The 16,255-nt window shown below is 38.0% G+C and overlaps 1 protein-coding gene across 6 annotated transcripts in view; it reads right to left on the bottom strand.

Moving 5' to 3' along the window:
• Arhgap6 (Rho GTPase activating protein 6) overlaps positions 1-16,255 on the bottom strand; it is a 453,321-nt gene that overhangs the window by 20,117 nt on the left and 416,949 nt on the right. For all 6 annotated transcript variants that reach the window (XR_013431922.1, XM_078035123.1, XM_078035128.1 and 3 more), the window contains exon 9: positions 8,352-8,531. Coding sequence is in view for 5 of the 6 variants with exons in the window: in XM_078035123.1 (XP_077891249.1) it covers positions 8,352-8,531 (180 nt within the window). In the remaining variant the exon portion in view is untranslated. The remainder of the gene's footprint in view (positions 1-8,351; positions 8,532-16,255) is intronic.

Here is a 16,255-nt window from a genome sequence, read left to right as displayed (position 1 = left end):
TGAAAGTGTTATGAAAATCAAAAAGTCTAATCAATTTGAAAATACCTTATTGATTATAAATGGACTAATAAAACGTTTTATTAGAAATAGAAGAAATAAGTTCAACATTGAAAAGAAAAAAATAGAAACAATTAATATGGAATTGGACAATATTGGTTCTGTGATTTCTTTTTCTCAGATAATAGTGGTCCATTTCTGTCTCTGTCTCCATTGGCCTCCGAGAAGAACCATTCTCTTCTCTTTTGCTTAACAGTTCTGTTGGGTAACAAATTATGTGATTTTTCTCTTGATATTTGTCTGCTCCTAACCTCCTTCTAAATTTCTAGAATTACAGCCTATGACTGCTCAGTCCCTTAACTTTAATGGTTTTGAGAAATACTGTCAGTCCCCACTCTTCCAGTTCCTTCTCTTCTGCCAGACCTTGAGTCTTCCTGCTGGTCCACATCATTAAAAGGTTAAGTTTCCTGAAGACAAGGATTTTCTGATTTGTCGACCTGGAATTGATACAAGCTCCTAATGTAGTTCTTTTTAAGCTAACCTTCCTTGCAGCTAGAGCAAGATCATGTGTGCCAATCCTGGCCAATCCCAAGAGGGGCCTTGTAGGAGCATCCAGAAATGTCTCTTTTCTCTGTATATTGAAAAGAGATGTTTGAAATAAAATATCATTCTTCATCACTTGATTCAATGATGGTTGTGAGAGAAGCTGGTAACTGTAGCCACTTTACAGCTAAAGATGGTGGAACAGAGAGAGGGAAGTGCCATTGAACTGCTAAAGCTGTGTCCTCCTGGGCTACTTGCTATGCAAGATGATAAATCCTCATGTCTGGAGACACCTGCAATTGATTATTCTCCTCCTTGCCAGTCAAATGCTTTCTCAATAATGCCTCTTTTTCCTTCTCCAACTTTGCCTTCCTAGCCTTCTTTCCAGAAGCTCATACTGGCACATCCATTACCCTCATGCACTTGCTCATTTATTCACTTGATTTTGTGCTTTTCTGGAACCCAAGTTAGGATGATGTATTCTACCAAAGGGATACCACCAAGGGAATAATGTTGGAATGGCAAAAAATAATACTAATAAATCACCCATGATTATGGTCTGCATAGTGTACCCTATTTATGTTACCCTTGTCTAGCTGCTTCTCTGTCTTTATGAATAGTACTAATGTCATGTTGTAGCACATTCTCTTTTCTATTCACTTCTAGAGTGGGAAAGTGAATTTCCTTTTCTGGCTGGGGATCATCAGAATTTTTCTAAGTTCTTAGTCTACTGTTCACATCAACAGAAAAACTTTCAAAATGAAAAGTTTAGCTCAATAACCAAACAAAAATTTTCTCTTATTTTTCTAGGCATTTTGTATATAGCAAAATGGGAACTTAGGAGTAAAGAAGTGAAAAACATGTTTTAACTCAAGCAATTCTGCATGCTAAAATGAAGGGGGAAAAAAAAACAGCCCAAAGTAATTCTTCACTTACAATTCATTGTTTCACATAAAAATCTCTATTGGGTTTTAGTCAACTATTTAGTAATTTTAGATATTTCCTAAGTGTACCATTTATGGTTGTGTTTATCTGGACACTCAACTCCTTAGATTTTAATATGTTCCTTCAAAGCATAGTGCTATTCCAAAAATCAAAAGAACTTTGTACTCTCCTGCTTCAGAGAAAAAAATGTAAACACTGCACATATGAAGGAATAAAACTGCCACAATTAAAATCTACCCCATCAAATTAAAAATGAAACCTTGAATGATTGCCTAGGGTATAACTGAGGTAGTTTATTCCATAAACCACTGAGAGGGGAAAATGGTATGAGTTTTCTCCATATACCGTCACCATAACAAACCATTAAGTGCTTCTCAAAGAGCAGTTCCCAGGACCCAGCCCTACTGTACTTGCCACTGGGTGTTCCACACCAATCCACCACTTTGCACTTGACCAAGAAGGATGCTTTGGCATTTAAAACTCTAACACTCCCCGGTAAAAGTAAATATCACTGGAGATCACGATGACATTTTTTAAGTTAACAAACACACTAAAAGAAATCACTTTGGTTGTTTATGGAGCAAAAGCTCAAACAAGGGCAGGCTCTACCTTGAACCTTTTGTGTGGCTCTGTTGTGACAGTTGGTTTAATAATTTAAAAGGATTGGGTGAATTTAGAGGGTCAAGATGCATTAAATTCAACAAATATTTCTCTAGTGCTGATATATGCCAAGCAAAGCTTTTTGGCAACTGGGGCACCTTAGTGAGCAAATACAGAGGATGAGTCCAGGGCTCGTGGAAGATGATTTAAGAAAGGAAGATGAAGAAAAAATCATCAGTCTTTGCTCTATGGCAACAGGGTAAAAGAAATAGAAAAGGCTCAGGGGCAATGTTTTTGTTCCCTCCCACTTGTGTGGGATGCCCACAGTACAGGTATTCTGTCTTTGCAGACAAGGACACAGTGAGCAGGCTCCAGCAGGATCATAGACTAGCTGTTAAAACCATCAGCTGGCCTGAACATCAAATTAGATGGGTGCTGTTAAAGGTCCCCTTTACTCCCCATTTTCAGATTGACTAAAATACATTTTCTCTTTTTTTCTACAAATGGACTCTACATCTGAGATGCCACATGAAATGCCTCTTCTTGTTGTGGGGAGGCATCATGATGCAGAAATAATTCACTTAGTTGCTGCATCACTTGGGCAAGAGAAACTTAGCTTTCTGTTCATGAAATGATGGTCAAATTTAGATAAGGCAATGATGCACATAACGATTGGGCCAACCTCTGGCACACAAACAGGAATTGTTTTTCCTATATGAAAAAGGAAATGAAAATCATATATAATTATTTGAATATATTGTTAGAGGTAGTTTCTTGTTTGATGAACTGGCTGACTGCTTGACTCCTTTTGACTTGGCGTGCAAAAGAAGTTGTAAGAAAATGCACTTTGCATGTGAGAATGAAGAGAACACAAAGCAAAGCTTGGCTTCTGAGCTTGGAATCCTCATCATAGCTTCTGACCCTTGCTCCCAGTAGTGCTCATATGAAATTTCCCACATGCCCTGAGCTGGTCTTCATCTGGGGCTGACAACTAGTGGGGTGGGAATGCAGTAGTTTTCCCACGTCTCCACTGCACTCCGGACTTTTCATCAGCTTACAAGGCGAGTGCCTTCTCTTCCTTGCCCAGCTCCAAAAAAGCCCTAGTAGGAATCCTGTCATATCAAGCCTGAGAATGTGCTGACAGTTTTCTCCACTCTACTCTGAAGTTCTTATTAATTCCAAGAGCATAGTGCATTGAGATTCCCAAAATCAGTACTGAAGCAACAATTTTCAGAACAATTAGTGTGTCAATGATTTATTCAGTGAATGCTTTCTATTTAGGATAGTACCAATGACCATTTCTAGAAATAAATAATTCTTATTTTTTATATTTAGTGTTTCCAGTAAGTATCATTTTATGTTTCTAAATAGTTGTTGACAGCAGAAATGGAGGGTCATGATTTAAGGGGACAGAAATCTTAGGAGTATTGGCACAGAACCAAAACCAAATAAGAACAATAACAAAAATACATTATTTTCTAGCAACAGAAAGTTACAATATTTATTTAACAATTACTGAGAACCATCTTCTGTCAAGTAGTTTATAGGTGCTGTGGATGTCAGTGAACAACACACTCACAAAAAACAATTTCTGCCTTCATAAGATTTGCATTCTATTAGGTATTAATAAGTATAATAAATAAGTAAAATGTGAGGTTAAATGTGGAAAAAAAGAAAAAGAAGAGCAGGGTAAGGGACTAGGAGCAGATCACAGTATCACACATAGTGGTCAGGATGGGCTTTGTTTCCAAGGTGACACCTGACCCTGCTTGCACAGAGCAGGCTCCTTATCACTTTAGGGCAATAATAGCAGAAATCCTTTTATTTTTTGAGTGCCTAGTATATGTTAATCCTATCCTAGGTGCCTTTCAGTATCATTTCTGATTTTCAAAATTATCCTATAAAGTAGGCTACTTCATTTCATTTTTTTTTACAACAGGAAAATGAAGGCTTAGGGAAGTTAATTATGGGGTCCAAGATTCACACAGCAAATAAATATCGGAGCAGCAATCTTTATTTTGGTAACTCATTCAAAAGCTCATGGTCTTTCTACCCTACCAGTGTTGCTCAAGATGTGGTTTCTCAAGGTATAGGGTAGGAAGCTACTAGAACTCTCTGGAGGTGTACATTAACAAGTGCAGATTCGAGGTCCCTATGCAGGTGCTACTCAATTCCATTTTCTATAGAATGACCCAGGAACATGAATATTTAACAAGTTTCCATGAAAACTCTGCCACATGCTCAAGTTTGAGAACCACTATTAAAACGTGCTGCCTCTGCCTTTCGATAGAGTGATCTTGATGTTTGTATCATGACCTATTTCTAGCTGTAAGATTTCCAAACCAGGGTTGAAAAGCAAATTATCATGTGCAAAAGACTGTCCGAGACTGAAGTATGTGTTAGCCTCTGGATCTAAGTGCTTATTCTGTACTGTGGGTCAAAGCCAGGTTTGTTTCTGCCTTTACCCATTAACCCAGATCCTAGCCACATGAGAGAGGCAGTCCCAGCACTAAGAAATTAAGGACACACAATATTCTTGGGGGTCCCTGCTTGGTCTCTGGGTGATTCTATAACCCTTCCATCAATTCTGAGGAATCACTGTCTTCAGGACACATTCTGCCTTCAAGAACAACCTCAGAGCCACTTCTCCTAACAAGTCTTCCCTTTCTAGTATTAATGGAAGTGACACCTTCCTTTCCCAGCTCATAAAATAAACCCTTTCAAGAAATGAAGCTTCACAATTGCTATCTACCTTTACCTTTCAGGCCCCACCCACCAGCTTCATCCTTCCTTGTTTGAAAATTTAACAATTCTAAAAGCTTCTTTAAAAAGAAAACCAAAACAAAATGAAATAGCTATATATATGGCTGCATTTTTGTCCACCCACACAGACCAGCTCTGTGAACCAACTGCTAGCCTTGGTAATAACCAACTAAATTCTGAAATGCCAAATATGCCAAAAAAATCCAAAATGTGATGCAATTTTCTTTAAGAAAGACGGGAAGTTGGTGCTGGGATATTCAATCATGAAAATTTTAGAAGGAGAAGGGATCTTGGATATCACTCATTCAACATAGTCCTTTGATAACCAAAGAAATCAAAGAAAATGAAATCATGCTTGGCACAGTGGTGCATGCATATAGCTTGTAATCCCAGCAGCTCAGGAGACTGAGTCAGGGGTATCACAAGGTCAAAGTCAGCCTCAGAAACCTAGTGAGGCTTTCAGCAACTTGGTAAGATCCTGTCTCAAATAAAAAATAAAAAGGGCTGGGGATGTAGCTGAGTGGTTAAATGCCTCTGGGTTCAATACCAATTCCTGGCACTTAAAAAAATCATGTAGCTAATGAGGAGCAGGGACGTGACTATAGTAAAGTTTTCTGGCAACAGTTTATTCTTATAGATCCAGCTTGGAATCTTTGCTCCCTATTTCCTCTCACTCCGCTGTTCTTTTTCTCAATACACAATTCCTATAATCAAGAATGATTATATTGTTGATTAACTCACTCTAAGAAAGGTATCCTTAATTTCTCCATGCTCAAAGATTCTCACATGTATAAAGAACAAGGATTGGTAACAGGGAAATTAATTCAACCAATATTTATTTTTTTTCTACCATGTCCTGGGCACAGGCATGATGTAAAAAAGAAAGTAGATGGAAATGGACAAAAATTTACATTTTAGTGAGGAAACACATTAAAAAAAAGAAATCTGTAAAACTCTCCATTGGTATTGGTGAGTGCTAAGGAGAAAAAGCAGAGAATAGGAACAGGAGGTGAGGATGTTTGTGTGTGTGGGGGTGGTGTCAGGGGTGGAAGAGTTGCATTTTTTTTGTGGTTCTGGGGATTGAACCCAGGACCTTATGCTTGTGAGGCAAGCATTCTACCAACTGGGCTATATCCCCAGCACAAGGAGTTATATTTTTGACAAAGTGGTCAAGAAAGTCCTCTTTAAGAAATAAAGATCATATCTTGCGAACACACATGAGTACTATCTAAGAGAATCTCAACACCTATCCCTGCATAGAATGATAAACAAAGATCAGATTTGGGGGGCTGAAGCTGTAACTCAGTGGCAGAGCACTTACTAGCATGTTTGAGGCACTGGGTTAAATCCTTAGCACCACATAAAATGAAACAAATAAAATACAGTCATACTGTCCATCTACAACTATAAAAAAAATTAAAAAAGATTAGATTTGGGAAGGTTGAAAAAAGTGGAATTGATTTTTCCCCCTGCTGCTGTTAGTATTACAAGTGGCCAGAAACAGGGAGAAATAGGATGGCACAATTAAGAGGCAGCAGCTACACTTTCAAGGATGCCAGGAAGAGTTTTGTTAGTATCTGAGGTGGAAAGAAATGTGTGATGGTTTATAGTTTAATATAAAGGAAAACTATGCTTAGACAGAATTTAGAGAATAGAATTAAGATTGATGAGAGGTATTATTTTGCTAAAAATAATTCAGAGAACATGAAGTAATGCCAAGACTACTTGGCAAGATGATATGTGACTTAAAACTTGACAAAAATGTTGAAAAGTTCAGACATTTGATTCATCCAAATATGTAATTAATTATGAGGATTGGGGCTGAAGTGTGAAATTTATATAGAGTTGATGACTAATTCAACAGTTTTGAGATCTTACCATGTGCTACACAGGGACAATATTTGAGAGATGCTGAGGAATGGGACACCATTCTACATCAGGGAACTTTATTCACTGTGGGTAAGTCCGTTTGCTCTTCCTCCTGGGCATCTAGCCTGAGTACATTTCCAAGTCTTTCTTCTAGTTAGGAGTGGCTTGTGAATAAGTTCTGGCCAATGCGATCTTAGTGCATATTTGTTGGATGCTTCTTCTAAATTTGCCCATAAACCTTAAAGGATTGCAGTGTCTCAAAATGCAAAGTGATGTGGTTCCTCAGTCATCACCTGCAAGGCTATCTGCCAAATATCTGATTCAACAACAAGATATCATGTCAACAAGATATTTACATCTTTGGTATTAGAGTACTGAGATTTGAGGCAGCTTGTGTTGCCCAAGTAATAAAATTATTAATAAACACTCACATAGACATTTACAGTTTCAATAATGATTTCACATATTAAATGATTCTGACATCTACTCTGGGAACTAGATCAGATTTTCATTTTTTCCCATTCTATAGGAGCTGAAATTGATACCTACTGAGCATTGAATTACTTGGTCATAATCATATAGGTAAGACACAGAGGGCAAGTATTCTAAACCACTAGCTCTCAAATTTATTTAAAAAATTAACATAAGACAAGCATGGAGATCGATCTATGTAAGACATTTGATAGCATAGACAAACTTAAGAATATTCAAATGAGCCAATTATTATTCTTGATTGAAAGAGTCACAGAAGACTCTACTGGAATAGCTAGGCTTTATAGTGTTCGCAAATTGACAAGAGAAATGAGAGAAGAAACATGGAGACAGTTCCTGTAAATTTTGACATGCAATATGAGTGGAGAACAGAAATAGAAGAGAATTGGCATTTGTTCTAATGTTTCAAGGGAAGCTGGAGCAAGCAATGCAGTTTTATGAAGGAAAACAGGAACTGGTAATTCAATACAAATCAAAAAAATATTTATTGAGTGCTTGCCAGATGGAGGGCCTTCCAAAACTGTACAGAGGATACAGAGAGGAGATAACAAGGGCACAGCCCTTGTTTTAAATGCATTTATAATCTACTAGGGGAAATGGTCACAAATGACCGTAACACAATGTTGAATAAGATAAACATCAATAAGAACAGCAATGGGGTTCAAGAGACAGAAAAAAGGCATGGGAAGGACACAGGAAGGAAAGGTGAAGCTTCATACAGGACACAAAATGTCAAAATTGACCCTGGAGAAGGTACTGTCACTGAGGATGACACACATTCATGAACACATGAACTCACAAGGACCACAGACCGAATTCCAAAGAGAAGAGTTTTATCAATATTTTGAACAAGGATCACTGCTTTATGAATAATTAAATGACTCCAAAATATGATTCTTGTTTACAGGACAACAAAATGAAATTTATAATTAGGGTATGTTTGTTTAAACATGGAATCAAAAACTTACAGTAATATCATGTTATAAAAATTTCTATTCCTACCAAAACTGTCTAACTTTCAATGAATTCACTCAACAATCAGCATTATAAACCACAAGGTAGTGAATTTGTGTTTCATTATATCACCAAAGGCAATCAAAAGGCAGTTCACTAAGATGTTCTGCCAAATAAGGGCCACCTACCATGAACAAGGCTTCATAATTTTCAATCATCTTCTGCACCACAGCAATGATTGCCGTGCTCTCTTCAGCTCTGGCTGAGCTCTGGACTGAGAATTCTTTGTCCGATGACTTCTGTTTGTGCAACAGGTTGGGCCCAAATATGGTGGCCAAGTTTAGAGATGTCATTTTGTTCCCAGTGACCTATTGGAGAAGGGAATACAAGGACTGTAATTTTGTTTGCTTTTCAAAATACTGGATGATTCAATCAAAGAAAGTTCTTTCCTTTTCCATTTTTTTCCCTGCAAGAACAATATCATCTGTCAGAATCCATGAAAGGTACTATCATTTTCCTTCTGTCTCATCTATTGGATTGAAGCTCAGAGTTCAGTTGTCATCTCAAAAACATATTGAATAAAAATTTTCAATTTCAAGGTGTTTATTATGAAACTGGTACTATATAAAATTTCTATCCTGTTTATACTTAAAAATATTGATATTCACCCATCCATCTCTTCATCCATCCCTTTTCCCATCAGTCCATAATGTTTTTATTGATCCATCCAAATCAGCACCTATCACAGGCTAGGAATTTTTCATGGATACTATTTAAATTTTTTTCCAACAACAATCATAGCACAGCCCTAATTTTAAAGGGCTCACATTCTAGGAAGGAAATAAGCCTATCGTTTTCAGGTAGTGAACATGAAGTATAAAGCTGTCAACTCCAGAATCCATGGGAACACTACCATAGAGGTAGCAGTATTTGGACAACATCTAGATGGAAGAATGGAGTTTGCTGGGCTGAAAAGCAGAGAATCTGGGGCAGGGGGCAATTTTACAATAAACACCATAAGCAATGACAAAAGCATGGAAAATACATTAAGGAGTGTCAGGAAGCTCAGTGCAGCAGGGGGTGTTGCAGGAAAGGCTGCATCTTTCAACTAACAATCTATGGCCCAGGGAATGGCACATACAATGGAATGAGAATACCTGAGACACATCACCACAATCTAGGTTACAGTGGTTAGCTTTTCAACTAAGGTGGAAGAAGTAGGGGTGAAGAGAGGCAGCCAAAATTACTGAGGTAGAGAAAATGAGAGGAATAATGCTGAGGGTGATGATTCCATGTTTGAAGAAACAAACCAAAAAAAAAAAATGGAAATAGAGTAGTCAAGGAACATGGAGGTCTGAGGTTGATTTTGTTAGACTTCAACAACCTTAAGGAGCACCTGATGAAGCAGGCCAAGACTGGGTCAGAATAAGAGAAAACTGTGCCTGAAAAGAAATCCTAGGGGAATTTCAACTGTGTGCTCCCCTGTGGTAGATGTTCACCAAGGTATTATGCTCCCCTGTAGATTGAACTCTGGTGGTTCTGATGGCCTAGTTCAGAGCCATTTGGATGGTGTGGCAAGAAGTAGAAACAGTGAATGGAGACACTTTCTTCAAAAGGTCTCATGGAGAAGGAGGGAGAAAGATGGAAGGAGCTAAAGGGGAATACATGGTAAAGGAAAGGAACTACTCTTTAGCTGGAAGTATAAAAATGACTCATGTTTGATACATCAAGAAATAGAAAGCAAAATAAGCATATAGAAATTACATGCCCATAATTATTTCATCACTTCCAAGAACCAACTGTTCAGTTGCTTTTCTTTCTTTTTTTTTTTAAAGAGAGAGTAATAAAGGGAGAGAGAGAGAGAGAGAGAGAGAGAGAGAGAGAGAGAGAGAGAGAGAGAGAATTTTTTTAATATTTATTTTTTAGTTATTGGCGGACACAACATCGTTGTTTGTATGTGGTGCTGAGGATCGAACCTGGGCCGCACGCACGCCAGATGAGCGCGCTACCGCTGGAGCCACATCCCCAGCCCCTCAGTTGCTTTTCTCTGTGCAATTATATATATATAAACTGGGGTCACACTCAATGTATTATTTTGTGCCTTGCTTATTTTCTCTTAAAAATAAATTTCATTGATCTGTCAATTTCCAAAAAGTCCTCTTTTAGTCCTTTATTGGTTCCTAGTATCCTATTACATGAATAGATACTGATTTGTTTTAACCACAGCCAACTAATGGATATTTATGCTGTTTTCAATGTTCTGTTATTATTAAACTGGTACAAAAACAGTGTACTCACAAAGATGCTTTGTGAGATTGGCTGAGTATTGTCTTAGGAGTAATTCCTAAGAATTATAATAAGAGATAGGAGAAATTTTAAAGGCTTGGAATTTCCTTTTTAAAATTTTTAGTTGTAGATTGACACAATACCTTAGTTTATTTATATTTTTATGTGATGCTGGGGATGGAACCCAGTGCCTCACACATGCTAGGCAATTACTCTACCACTGAGCTACAATGCCATCCCTAGAATTTCTTTTTACTCATTTGGTTCTTTTTTTTTTCACACAGGAGAGAGAATCTGGGTAAGTTTCTCTAGGCTGTGATTTCTCCACCTCAGCATTAGTGACATTTGGGGTCAGAAATCTTTGCTTCAGGGGCTGCGCTGTATGGAAGAATATTGACTGGCCTTAGTCAACTAAATGCTAGTAGTATCCCTCCACATCCAGTTGTTTCCTAACATGGCCATATGTCCTCTGAGGGACAAAATTTCCCTAGTTGAGAACTACTGGTCAGTGTGAATTTTTATTTCTCTTGTCAATTCTAGCTGAAAATCTAGGACTATTGAGGGTAAGGATGTTTTCTCTGGGAAGATATGCACAGCCTTTGAGATGTACATGGGTGTCAACATAGAATTCAGGAGTCTTAACAAACAGCTGAGATGAAGGTCCCTGAGTTTTGCCCTCTTCCTGTCAAGCACAGAGCTGCTGGCTACCTGTCCTGCAACTCTAGTGTAGCACACGGCTTGCTTTATTTTTAGAAGGTGAGGCCATTTTCAGGTAAATGATTTGGTGCCAAGGGAAATTATTCTGTGCAATAAACACTAGGAATTTAAAAGAAAGCATCCTTTCTGCAGAACCTTCCATTTCTCTCTCTCTCTCTCTCTCTCTCTCTCTCTCTCTCTCTCTCTCTCTCTCTCTCTCTCCCTCTTGGAAGGAAAACAAATTATTCATTTATTAATTTTTTTTCTTTTATCTTGTTGATGTAAAGTTTGACAAGTTTTCATTTCTCTTCCTGGAAATTCATGGTTAAGGATAAAATCAAATCCATGTCATTTTCAAATTCTTCCATTTAGAACTCAGAGGCAAATTTAGTGCTTCCCCTCCCCACTTTAAAGTAATATTAGGGTTTTCTCCATTTTTAACATTAACAAATGGAAGATTTTGTTTTCTTTTAAAAGAATGTTTAGTACAAGGACAATCCAGAGTTCTGTTTCCGCTCTATCCTTCTCTGGTTGCTATTCTGGGAATGCAATACAATCCGTCTGTAAAATTGCACATAGATTCCAGCTGCGGACCAGGCTGCTGTGGTTTGTTACCACTTTTTGGTTTTGCTTTGTTTTTCCGTTTTATTGTTATTTAAACTGGAAAGGGGATTTGCTCCCAGACATCTTCCACTCTTGCTCCCCATGTTTCAGCATATATTTTAATGTGCATATATGGTATGTCTAGGTAGTACATGCACTGGAGGCCAGGACATTATTGCATTATTTAATCAGCTAGCCAATACAAGGAAAACTTTTATCTTCACTAAATAAGCAACCTGGATCACTTTCTAAGCCTCATATAAATAGCTCACATTTATTAAAAGTTTAGTGTGCACAGACTCTGGGACAGGGGCTTTGCTCAGACTATTTCAACTCTTTCTTAGTATAAGCTCCCAAAGCAGCTGCTGTTGTCTTTATTTTATAGATGGGGTGGCCCCAGAGCTAGAGCTAGGAGTCAGTGCAGTAAGAAGGGATGCTATTGGCCACACTCCAGGTGGCCTCATACTCTGTCACATGAGTGCATCTTCTCAAGTTGGCTGTAGGCTTGGCAGACCCTGCTGTGGCATGGGGAGATGGGAAAATGAGCTTTAAAGCTGGGCTGGAGGAGGCAGAGGCAAGGCAGGAACTGATCCTGCCAAAGTTCCAAAGCCAATTTACCACTTCCTAGAGGCATTTACCTCCTCAAAGATCAGTCATTTCAGCTCTACATTGGTTCTTTTTTGCCTTGTATATAAACCCTTTGAGAACTCTATGCCAACTATGGACTCTCTCACCACACGAGCCCATATTCACACCACGTTTTCCATGCAATGCCAGGGGGTTCTCGGATTCTCTGAAAAACCAATGCTCTGGAGGTTTCAATTTTGTTTCTATTCCATTGTTTCTAGAAGAAATGAAATATTTCTTAGATTTGGGAATTTCTCTTTTTCCTAAGTGGCAAAGCAAATAGCAAACTAAACAAAATGGAATAAAACAAGAGAGCAAAACACCACAATTCAATAAAATATCACTATTTTTGCTTCAAGAAAAGCACTGATTGATTAGTAAATAATTTTCCTCATGCCTTTCTTTCAAGTCCCACCAGCTAATGGTGTATTGGATTTCAAGCACCTACTAGAAAGGAAATGTTATGTTCATTTTATAGATGAGGAAGCTCAGACCTTCCCCACCTCCTTCCTCTTCCTCTGTTTCATCATAACAAGGTCATGCAGCAAGGTGTTGACAGAGCACATGTGAGCTTTAGGGCTACTTGACAATCTGGTTTAGTTCTCTTCCTTTTTGTAATCCATAAAACAGTGACAACAACAACTGGATAATATAAAGTAACAAATAGGTAAGAGAAGTTGGAAATGCTTTGTTTCTTGGCCTTATTTAATAATTAGATTTGCAGCCTTTCTCTAGTCTGTCCATTCTGTGTTCTCTTCCTGCTCATGCCAAACCAACTAAAATCTTTTAAACATAAAAACTTTTTCTTTTTTCTCTATCCCCACCCTTAACTTGCACTCAAGGAGTTTAGCTAACTCCTAACCCTATGCCATGATTATGTGGTCCATCTACTCAATCCCTTTGCACCCTTTGATATGTTGCTTACATTCTGTCTCCTACATGGAGCCATTCCTAACTCTTCTGGTCCATGTTCATTCCTGCTCTGAATTTTGACAGTGACTTTGCACTGCATTCCCTAACTCTACCTTGTGTCCTCACTTCTCCTGCACCTCCTAGATGCCACAGCATATCAGAACAGTCATTGGAAAAATTCCTAAATGGCAATAACTGGTTTAGAGGAACTCAGGGAAAGTACTCAGGACATACAAGACTCAAATACCAAGATTATCCTTAAATGGAAACATTTTTAAAAGGAATTGCTGTTTTCTGTATTGCTATTGATAAAAAGCTTCCTAACTCATTCTCTCCCTGTCTCAAATAAATCTACAGCATGAATTATATCACCTGTTACCAAAGCCTTCCAAATGTTCAGGTCTTAGTAGAAAGAATCACCTAACCCAACAGAGGAATGAAATACTCTATGAACATGGCCCAATTTCCTCTTATTTTCTCAGTACTGACTCTTCTCTGTAGTGTTTACTTGAGTCCAAGATGGCTGCACTGGCTGTTTGCTTTCATGTGACTTCAAACCTCTTCAGGGAAGCAATAATGTTCTTATGTTTCAATAATGTTCTTATTTTAATCATTAGTCCTTCATTTTGATGCAAGGTTAATCCAAGAGTGTCTGGAAACCTTCATGATCCCTTTCTTCTTTGTACAAATTTATTGTTACCAGGATATTTTTATATTACTTAAAGCAAATTAGGCCTAATACACTGTTTAGTGCCTTCAAAGAATTTATTTTTTGGAGATACAATCTTGCTATGTCTTGTACTTCTGGGTTCAAGCAATTTTCCTGCCTCATCCTCCCAAGTAGTTGGGACTATAGGTGTGCACACTGTGTCTGGCTCCTAGTTGGAATTTACATTCCCTGAGTTTAGATGATAAGATCCAGGTATAGGAAGGCAAATAGATTTGTCCAAGTACACATAGTCAGTGGATTATAGAACCACCAGAGCTTTACAATCAGGGGTAATTCTCACTGCTCTCAACCCAAGTAGAGACTTGGCATGTTTTGACATATTTTTGGCTGTTGCAGCTTGTGTTTTGGGCATATTACTACTGTTATCTAGTATGTGGAGGCCGGGATGCTGCTAAACAAACTACAGCATACAGGGCAGCATCCACAAGAGAAAATACTTGGTGCCAAATTTCAATCATGCAGAAACTAAAAAAACCTGAGATGTACCCTCAGAAGAATTTCAGTTTATTTCTTCTAAATCCTAGTTTACATTTCTTTTCTCAGTAAGTTAGAATGGCTTGGGTTTGAAGCACAGCTGGACATTTACTAGTCATAAAATCAATCTGACCACTAGCCATTATGACAACATTGTGTGAATTAGAAAAAGGAGGGCCTTCTTCATGATATTTTACTATCATCTGCTAGGATATTGTCCTAATAACTCTGCAAATCTACAGTGGCCATTAGGTACATGACACCTCCTCAGAGTGATGAAATGTATAAATGTGCCACATGCATGATCCTTAGTGAAGGTTCCCTGTGGGGTGCTGGGTAACTTACCTAACCCTTTTGGCCCTAAGTTTCCACCCTGAAACATGTAGACAATGATATCTCTTTTGCCTGTTAGAATTTCTTTGTGTGTTTGTGTATGTGTGTACAAATAAATATTTTATATAAATATATTTACTAAGCCAGCACATGGGAGGAGAGACATAAATTGTAGCTGGTATTACAACATGGTAAGTTTCTTATACCTATCAAAGAATGTTTTATTTGATCATAGGCAATGGAGTCTTGTTCAGCTTTGGAATGGAAAAATATCTGAAAATAATTCTAAAAAGGCAATATTGTATAAAGTTTGACTGGACTTTTCACTTTCCTCAATGCATTATTAATCACCTGAGACCCAACCTTCTTCTTCTCACATAGCACATAGGGAATGTCACAGAGGCAACGGGTGTACCTTCTGACATGAGGCTCTGTCTTTACCTAGTTATCAGGCAGATGACTCTATATTTTCTGTTAAATCTTCAGTCGATAAAGGCTGACACCCAGACAGGTAATATAACTACGTAACAATTATGAGAATTATAGTACTTCCATTAAAGAGCTGTGTATGCTGAAATGAGGTGTCAGGGTCATATTATGAAACCTGAAGCTAGCAGGGGTTTCACTAATTATAACTCCCATAGAGGTAAATGGCTAACTCAGGAAAGTTCCATTCTCACACTCACATGGAGGAGGGGGAGGAGAAATGCAGAATTGCTTTTCTAGATTAGAGTGAAAAAAATGCACATGACCATCTACTTTGGGAACTAAATTTGACAAGACCAGAACTGAATCCACAATATAGCTGAGCTCTGTTTAACAGTTATTTAAATAAATGTTCCTATGATTAAGTAAATTTGGGGAGGCTGTAGCTTCTTCTTGTTGATTAACAGTGTATGTTAGTTAGTATATTTAAGGGTTTGAGCCCTCCTGGGAAATCTGATGGCAAGGAGATGTTTGACTGCATGGGATCAGAGGGGAAAGGGCTTTTTTGTGAAAGTGAAGATTAAACACAATAACTGCTAGTAGGCCATTTAAAATAGAAGCCAACACTTCCTTTGTCCAAGGACGAAACCAAAAAAAAAAAAAAAAAAAAAAGATCTTGAAAAACATTTTGAAGCATGAGAGTGACCAAACAAAAAATAAAGCCCCAAACCTCAGATCAGGTAATCACTGTGGACTGAGTCATATCTAGGTTCAACCAGAACATGCCTAAATGGTCTGTGGGATTATGCTTAACCTTCCTTTATCAGTTGACACTATGTGACATTGAGATGCAACAGCAAAGATTAGACCTTCCACTGTCCTCTACATCTGGTTTGGAAGAAGACTGACTCTCTATTGCATTCAGCAAATCCCTATTAATGGGGGGAGTTTTAAGGAGAAAAAAGACTCCTCTCAGTGAAGTTCTGGACTTCTTGCTCCTAGTAC

This window comes from Ictidomys tridecemlineatus, chromosome X, assembly GCF_052094955.1.
Source record: "Ictidomys tridecemlineatus isolate mIctTri1 chromosome X, mIctTri1.hap1, whole genome shotgun sequence".
In the NCBI taxonomy this organism is placed as follows: Eukaryota; Metazoa; Chordata; class Mammalia; order Rodentia; family Sciuridae; genus Ictidomys; species Ictidomys tridecemlineatus.
This window is presented reverse-complemented; position numbering and strand designations above follow the sequence as displayed.